Source organism: Cicer arietinum, chromosome 5 (genome assembly GCF_000331145.2).
Source record: "Cicer arietinum cultivar CDC Frontier isolate Library 1 chromosome 5, Cicar.CDCFrontier_v2.0, whole genome shotgun sequence".
Lineage (NCBI taxonomy): Eukaryota > Viridiplantae > Streptophyta > Magnoliopsida > Fabales > Fabaceae > Cicer > Cicer arietinum.
Window position 1 is genome coordinate 69,839,951 of NC_021164.2, and position 8,343 is coordinate 69,848,293.

The following is an 8,343-nucleotide window of genomic DNA, read 5'->3' on the forward strand; positions in this document are numbered from 1 at the left end:
CTTTCCCTAGCAGGTTTTTTACATAAATGATTTTTCCTCTATGTACATTGGATCATTGTTTTGGAATTTGGATTATTTATGGTATAATCTGTGTACTTTCTGACCTCTGACTAAAAATTCAGCAGCTTGGGAATTGTTTCATTACATATCTCTCTACGTGGGGAACTTTTTCTGCCAATGACTGGTTGGTTGTGAGTAGTAGTAGTAACAGCAGCAGCAGCAATATAGGAATGGCGTCGGTGCCAGCTACTATTGAATGGTGTCAGTTTTAGGCCAGCTACTATTGAATGGTGTCAGTTTTAGGCCCTTTTGAGCAGTATGTATAAAATTAAGATTTCATGAAAGATGGTTGTGTTGTTTCGACTAATACGGAACCCTAGTTTTTTGACGGTGTAATATAATTGCCATTCACCCTATTGTATATGTTTATAGTTGGTATCTAGTATCTACCCTTTTTGTACAAACAGTTGCAGTTTATCCGATGTACTTTATGTATATTTCACCGCTACTTTGTGCATGGAATGATTTATACAGATTTACCAGTGCATCTATTGTGTCAAAAGAAAAAAATCAGTGCATCTATAGCTTTTTTTAAAATCAAAGACATGTTGGAAAAGCAATAAAAAAAGAGAGAACTAGGTATATGTCCAATTTAGCTAAACTATGAGTGACTATATTAGTGTGTTTCTTCAAGAATTTCACATGATAGATTTTAGAAGAAACTAAAATCAAATCCTTTGACTACTGGCTTAGAGAACAAAACTCTATAATATAATAACAATCCACCATCAAACTATCTACCACCAGCTATAAACTTAAGTACACACCAGCAAAATTGGTGAACACTGATGACGGTTACTTTATAGAACACATTGTATCTCAGCTTTCCAATCCACTAATACAGACTAGACACAAGACTAGCTATTTCACTCCATGATTTCTGGTTGACACACTTTGCAACTATGGTTCTAGTTCGACAACTTCAACTTAGAATGCATATAATGGTATGATGAAACAATTTGAAAAAGGGATATCATTCCAAATGTAAAGCCTCGATTCCATGTTTCATATGTATGACCACAAAATATTTATTTATATATATACACATAATCACAAATCGTCCTTCAAACGAAAATTATTGCCTCACAACATATTTTTTTACATACAGATTTTCTATATCATGTACAGCTACCCGAGGATCTCAAGCCTGAAATATAATGAACAATCACAAGATAAACCGTGCTTATGAACAATCACTAAGCAATGCAACACTATATCTTTGCTCAACGGTCTTCCCTTCGAACAGCATTTGGATCAGACACCATGTCCATCATCATTTTCTCGGGTGAATCCTCCCAATTTCCAAATGTCTTCAGGTCAACCTACAAAATAGCATGAAAACACAGATATGTTACTCCTGTTGTTACATTTTCCAAACTTTACCTAATATTTGCGACATCTAATTGGATAGGGTAGGATACTTTTCGTCTTTGCTCCGTGAAAAGGTCTTCTCTCTTCTTATATGATTTTTGCACTTCCTTTGCCGCTTTCCCACCGAGTCCCCAAGCTTCAACTTCAGAAATGCGAGCTTCAGTTGGTAGGAAACCCTGAATCACAAGATCAACCAACAAGAAGTTTGAAATATGGAATCATAGAGACACGTGGAGTTCATTAGAAGTCGTCTATGGCCACAATACTTTTAACCAGTTACAGTATGCTTTCTCCATAATGCATACCCATGTCTCTTAAATTATTGATATCAGCTGATAATAAAAACATTTTCATGATATAATGAAGGGGAATTTTATAGCATGAATTTTTTACTGAATCGTTATGCTCTTTTTATAATAATTCAAAGAAAAGGTTTCCATCACAATATACAGAATCAGCAAATTTTGATGCATGCATTAATAAGTATATGGTTACAAGTTGTATATTCACACCATAAGTACTTTCTGCAATAGAATTGTACCTGATCTGGAAAGAGGGAACCACTCTGGTAAGTTTTGTCAACAGCATGGTGGCGAATGGTCACTTTTGAAAAATCTTCATCAATAAATATTCTCTCATTTCCTGGAGTTCCTCCAAATGCAATTCCAACTGGCTTTGGATGTGGTTGGTATGCTCTACCAGTAGGATGCAAGTGGCTATAAACAAAATTTTTCTCCTTACCTGTCAATAGTAACAAAGCTAGTTTCAGGGTTTCAACAATCTTTGACAGTCTCGAAAAAAGAGAGCAAAATAGAAACAACAAAAGGAATACTATCACTTCTACTACCTACCAGAAGGTTGAAATACATGAAACACTGGGCTTAAAGAATATAAACAACCAGTGGTTCCATAGAAGATATCTTTATTTTCAAGACCTTGATTTGTTAGGGCACCTAAAACCCATTTCTTGATTGCAGAATTTCCCTCATGATCATTTCCTGAACTTGCAGCAACCAAAATTAGCAATGGACCTTTGTAACCTTCGACGTGAGACCAAAATCTGTTAAGCCCCCTTCCATGGGTGGATGAACTGTAACACAGTAGGCAATTATGTCAATAGACAATTATTTTCTGTCTGGCATGTATTGTTAAAAAAATTACAAATGTTGCGATCAAACAACATACAGAGTACAGACTCTATGTCAATAAAGAGTTAATCAGAAATACATCATTGTAAATATGCCTTTATCAACATTTAAAAAGAAAATCTAAAAAGTGTCGGACTAGTAAACCAAAATAGCATAATGAAGCTATGATTGAGGATTAGAGGTACAAACCGATAAATAAGGTTATCATTCATTCCAGTGTCACTGCTAATAAAGGCTCTAGAAATCTCTTCATTGATCGAACTTCTTTGTGTGATAGAAATTGCCCACGCCCTTCCTTGGGTTAAAATATCATGACATGCCGTTGTAGATGAAATTTCTCCAACAGAGGAGGAATTAGAGGATGCCAATTCATCCTGCCATTCAGTCAAAAAAGTATTTGATCAGATCATAAAGAACCTAGGAACCATGTCAACTTAATTTCTTTCATAGAGCAACTAGTATATAGAGAGAATGCTAGAGTGCTGATTGTTTTCTATGATAATAATAATACGCAAAATATAAGTATATTACTGAAATAACGACAGAATGAAAATAAGGCAATAACTTAAAGGATCACGATAAAAGCAGAATGGTAGATATCAATCTTATTACAGAGTGAATTAAACACAAGAAATTTGTGCTGAAGTGGGTCTCTGTGTGTGCGTTTGGTTGTGGGGTTAAAATCTGATTCCAAGGGCAAAATACAGTTCCACCTTGTCGACAACTTTTTTATAAAATGCAAATTTAATCACTCTAAAGTCCCAACTGTTAAATAGTAAGTTTTAGTTGAAGTAGAATAACCGATCATTTGTATAAAGGACTTAATTGCCTTAACATACAATATGTTCATTAAACAACTTAATTGAGTTTTGATTACATATCTATTAATGGCTTAGAAGATTGAAAACATAAATCCGTATATTACCCCGTCAATTACTGCCAATTGCAGTCTGGCATGAACATACTGCCTTAAGCAATCAGGGAGACACGGCACAGTACCTATAACCCATGTAATAAACTTCCCCACAGGAATCTGAACTTCCAAACTCGAAACATCACAATCCCATACATCAAACCCACCCTTATCTTCAACACACGATGTAACTGCTGACAACACCAAATGACTCAAATCCGGTACACTAACATTTCCTTTCTTTTTCAAATTCCCACAATCCCAAGTCATAACCCAACAAGTGGAAAGAAGCAACAAAACATGTCTTGGAAGAAAGTACCCATTGACCTTGCAATCAGCGTCCACTGATTCAAACTCCAAATTCACAGACAAATTTGCTCTTTTTGTAACATCAATGAATACTCTAACAAGCATGTTAAGTAAAATAGACGCAGATACCCTAGCACAGCATTTGTTATATCCTTTCACAAATTCAAACCAATTTATTCCTCCTTTATCAGATATGAAAAATTGATCAACTAAGGATGAACCTAAGTGATCCAATATCACCGGAAACGAATCTATCGCGTTTTCGGTAGTGTAACTTCGACCTTCGCGACCGAAACCGAAGCATTGCTGAAAACAACGAGTTTACACAATTACACGTAAGAAAATCAAGTAACAAATAAATAATATTCAGAGTGAGAAAGTTGATGAAGTTTGCGAGGAGTACCTGTAGATTTTCTAAGGGAATTGCGTTTGTTTCGGAACTGGCGAACTTGGAGAAAGCTTTCTGAAGTATGGGAAGAGCTCCGGTGGAGGATGCGACGTTTTCCGCCTCTTGCTGTTCCGCCGAAATCTTTGGCTCCGATGAAGTAGACGCACCCATAGTCGGTGTCGCGTGGTCGCGGAAAGGGAATTTTCTCTCAAATCTTCTGATTGTATTACTGACAAAAATCTCGATCTCCAAATAATTTATTTACAACAGTTGGATTAAATAAACGGTTGATATTGGTTTAGAGAATCTGAATTCTGTGGGCCAACCGCATACTAAATTAATTGTTCTTGTACAACAAAAAGCCAAAAAGTTAACTGCTAATCAATCTATTCGTCGACATCAAAAAAAAATAATGACTAAATTGATCTTAAATTTGATTTATCTAAATTGAGTATTATATATTATAAATTTATCACACATATAAGCATAATATTAATAATTTATTTAAGTATAGATGTTATGTATTTATTATTTAAAATAAATATTTACGTTACATGAATTAAATTAATTAATATTTTAATTATTTAATTTATTTTTAATTTAATTTTAGTGTTTTAATTTTTTTATCATTTAATTATATTTTCATTAGTCGGATTGATTTTTTCTAGTAATTTTTGTAGAAAATATTAAATTTAATTATTTTATTTATCTTCAAATTCATAAGTTTATAATTTTATAATTTCTTTTTAATAAGAAAATCTAAAAGATAATAAATAATATTTTAATATGATCTTTAAATATAAATAATAAATAATATGATCTTTAAATCTATAATATTTTAAATCTATAATTTACATATTCAAATACATAACTTTTGAATCTATAAGATATGAATTTTAAAATATTATAAATTTAGTTATTGAAATTTGATAAATTTTTTAAGATAATAAATTTATGATTTTGATGATAATAAATTTATAGATTTATAATTACAAAATTATAAAAAGTAAAGAAGACTGAGTAACTTGTCAACCAACTTAAAACAAAACAAAATAATTAGAAAATCAAAATGAAATTATAAATTAAATTTAAAAGAGTAACCTATTCTTGTGAGGAAAAAGAAATTGTAAATTAATCTGATTGAATGTTGTCAAAAAAATTCAATCTGATTAAAAACGACAGCGTTCCGAGTACGCAAGTAAAGGGTGTCGCCATCGGCAAGTCTCCGGCATCGATAGGCGGAAAATGGCGCCGGCGAAGAAGGGAAAAGCAAAGGCTGAGCCAAGGCAAACGACTCCTTCGGAAAAACCGAATAACTTTCCGTCTTGTATTCGGTGTTTGCCTCCTTCCTCCGTCGCTATAACCATCCACGCTAAACCCGGTTCCAAGTCCGCATCCGTAACAGGTCTCTCTCTCTCTCTCTCTCTCTAATTAGTTGATGAAAATGCGATTATGATGTTTTGATTATTGGTTTTGTAATAAGTAGATGTAAGCGATGAAGCTGTTGGTGTACAAATTGATGCACCAGCGAGGGATGGCGAAGCAAATGCTGCTCTTCTCGATTACATCAGCTCTGTAAGCTCTGCAACCATGTGTGTGTTTGATTTCACTATCGTAATTGGTTTTATCTCATCTTAAACTATGATTTTGGTAAATACATTGGTGTTTGTTTATTAAATTTAGCCTCCAAACTTAATATTCAAATGTAAATCACATCACTTCAAAGTTCAAACTCAGTTTTAACTAAATCAATTTTAGAAAATTAAGTTTGTTGAAATCAATTTTATATCAAACACTTATTCAAGTGCACACACTTTTTTAAACTTATGTAATTTTCAGGTTCTATCTGTATCTCTGTTCATGAATTAGTTACTTGTTGGTTCAACCAACAACATTGAGGAATCTTAATACTAGTTGATTATGTCATGGGAGATTCTTATCGTCTGATTGGTATATCATAAGAACTATATCATTCTTGTGGTGATGCCAGGTTTTAGGCGTAAAACGAAGACAAGTATCTTTAGGTACTGGTTCTAAGTCAAGAGATAAAACAGTCGTTGTGGAAGATGTAACTCAGCAATATGTTTTCGACGCATTGGATAAAGTCTCAAAACAGCAGTTAGGAAAGTGATAATTAGTTTTTTTTTGTATTGGATAATTTCATGTCAATTTGTGCTGGTTATATTGTATACTATTGATGAATGTTGGCCTCCTGATTGTGGAGTATCTTATGTGACTTATAATCTGATGTTATACTGGTAGTTTTAATTGTGTACACTATAAGAATTATTTCATATCCATTACTCTCCTATAACTCTACAAAAATCCATATAATTTTGGAAACAAGTTTTTCTCATCTTGTGTAGGTAGCTAGCTGTATTGAGTTTGATAATAAAAAAAACACATAAGTATGAGACCACTGGAATTAATATGACATCAGTAACTTGTGCACATATTGTTGAAAATATTGTATAGCTAACTTGCATATTGTATCTCTCCTTCTCTATTCTACTTTCTATCCTCTGCATTTCTCTGCTCTTTTCGGCTCTAGCAAAATCTAAGCTGACTATTTGAGTAGTGTGACCTGTGCTTTGCTCCTTAGCTGCTTCGAGCTGAGAGTAATTGTACTAAATTTTTGTTATAAACTGGTAATTTTGTTTAACTTGAGTTTAAGTGGTGTGGTTGAGTTGCCTTTCTCTTATGTTGAAACTTAGATACAGCCAGCCACATACATTTGCATTTAGGGTGCAGTTTATGTCTCAATTCAAAATTTTCAGAAATAGACTTGGTGACAGACAGCTGCTGCTGCATTAACTGCACAAGGAAAGCTACAAAACAAAATCTTTTTAAGACTTCAGCAAAAAAGGAAAAAGATGACCATGCACCATAAAAGATTTGGCGCTCGTTTGGTAACGTGTTGAGAGCAAGTAAATGCACGTTAAATATGAAGCTCCTAGTTGTAGCTTTAGGTTTGATGTAGGTTGTCTAAAAAAATGTTTGATGTAGGTCTTCACCGTGAAAACTGAAGGTTCCAAACGTGCGCATAGCCTGTGTTTGGAAATGTATAAAACCATGGTGGCAAGCTATCACGCTCCTAAACTTGTGGAAGGGCTTCCGGACGCTGAAACAAACATGCTGTAGTTATAAAATAATAAAATTAAACAGCATGGTGTATTAAGTGACTTTTTAGTTTTTATGCTTTAATAAATTTGTGACTATATAGATAGTTACTTTTATGAAGATTTTGGGCATTACGTATATAAATATTTTTTTGGTAAAAATAATAGCTCGTACGATATGATTTTGCAAAGCCAGGGGGGCAATGTGCTTCAAACAATAAAAGTAAATTATTTTGTCTTTTTGTTTGACATTAAAAGGCATTTTTTAAGGGTTCTTAAAAAAACAAGGATGGAGCCAGAGAATATGAAGGCAAGTGAATAAACTTTAACCAAAGCCTACTGCTTTAGACACGTACAATTGATCCAAAAAATGAACAATTGAAATTTCACACGTATAATTTTCTCTCAAAATTCGTAATAGTCAACAAAATGTGCAACTTGAAGTGATAGAATTGTTAAAGTATATTTATTTAGTGGTAATGGTAAGAAAGTCTATAATAATAATAATAATAAGAAAATAATAATAATAAATAATGGTTAATGTCGATAGGAGAAGAGGGAGCGGGAGATATTAATAGTGAGAAAGTATAAATAGATTTGGATTGGATGATATTAGAAATTAGAAATGAGTGTCTTTGAAGTTTTATCTGTTTTTAGAGAAAGAGATGAGAAGGTGTTATTATGCTGTGTTGGAAGAAGACAAGGTGATGATTGTAATAAGCCATTCATTCACACAACACACTATCCTCATTTTTGGATTAGGGTTCATTTTCTCTGATGTCCTTTTCTCTCTCTAAACTCTACGGGATTCCTCATGAGAAACTCGCCTCAGAAGGTACTGCTCCTATTCTAAGGTTATTATTTTATTTTATTTTATTTTATTTCCCTGCATTATTATTATTTTCACTTTTTTCTTTTTGTCGATTATCCGTTTTCATTTATGTATGCATGCTACAATTCGTTAAATGTTGATTCCCGTTTATAATTTTGATTTGATCCCAAAATTTTAAATTTCTTGTGCTTGATTTGTAGGGA

General features: G+C 33.1%; 3 protein-coding genes across 3 annotated transcripts in view; 2 read left to right on the top strand and 1 right to left on the bottom strand.

The window, feature by feature from the left end:
* Positions 1 to 1,074: 1,074 nt before the first annotated feature.
* LOC101504932 (uncharacterized) lies at positions 1,075 to 4,428 on the bottom strand. The gene is made up of 7 exons (XM_004502850.4): positions 4,205 to 4,428; positions 3,505 to 4,107; positions 2,769 to 2,953; positions 2,283 to 2,521; positions 1,973 to 2,172; positions 1,482 to 1,607; positions 1,075 to 1,382 (listed from the first exon to the last, which is right to left on the bottom strand). Exons 1-7 carry the CDS (start codon positions 4,358 to 4,360, stop codon positions 1,284 to 1,286), a joined length of 1,608 nt encoding a protein of 535 aa, XP_004502907.1. The 5' UTR covers positions 4,361 to 4,428; the 3' UTR covers positions 1,075 to 1,283.
* An 865-nt stretch (positions 4,429 to 5,293) lies between these two features.
* LOC101505238 (uncharacterized) lies at positions 5,294 to 6,464 on the top strand. The gene is made up of 3 exons (XM_004502851.4): positions 5,294 to 5,594; positions 5,676 to 5,764; positions 6,180 to 6,464. Exons 1-3 carry the CDS (start codon positions 5,435 to 5,437, stop codon positions 6,318 to 6,320), a joined length of 390 nt encoding a protein of 129 aa, XP_004502908.1. The 5' UTR covers positions 5,294 to 5,434; the 3' UTR covers positions 6,321 to 6,464.
* A 1,151-nt stretch (positions 6,465 to 7,615) lies between these two features.
* The window catches only part of LOC101505794 (probable serine/threonine-protein kinase WNK7), a 3,883-nt gene continuing 3,155 nt past the window's right edge, over positions 7,616 to 8,343 (top strand). The window contains exon 1 of the mRNA XM_004502853.4: positions 7,616 to 8,142. The gene's annotated coding sequence lies outside the window, so the exon portion shown is untranslated. The remainder of the gene's footprint in view (positions 8,143 to 8,343) is intronic.

Bases quoted from the DNA above. Each gene is read 5' to 3' on its own strand.
- LOC101504932 (XM_004502850.4), bottom strand. From the start codon at position 4,360: ATGGGTGCGTCTACTTCATCGGAGCCAAAGATTTCGGCGGAACAGCAA. The intron at 4,108-4,204 runs GTACTCCTCGCA...CGTTGTTTTCAG, and splicing joins TTCCCTTAGAAAATCTACAG to CAATGCTTCGGTTTCGGTCG. The intron at 1,383-1,481 runs GTATCCTACCCT...GCTATTTTGTAG, and splicing joins TCACGGAGCAAAGACGAAAA to GTTGACCTGAAGACATTTGG.
- LOC101505238 (XM_004502851.4), top strand. From the start codon at position 5,435: ATGGCGCCGGCGAAGAAGGGAAAAGCAAAGGCTGAGCCAAGGCAAACG. The intron at 5,595-5,675 runs GTCTCTCTCTCT...TGTAATAAGTAG, and splicing joins CAAGTCCGCATCCGTAACAG to ATGTAAGCGATGAAGCTGTT. The intron at 5,765-6,179 runs GTAAGCTCTGCA...TGGTGATGCCAG, and splicing joins TTCTCGATTACATCAGCTCT to GTTTTAGGCGTAAAACGAAG.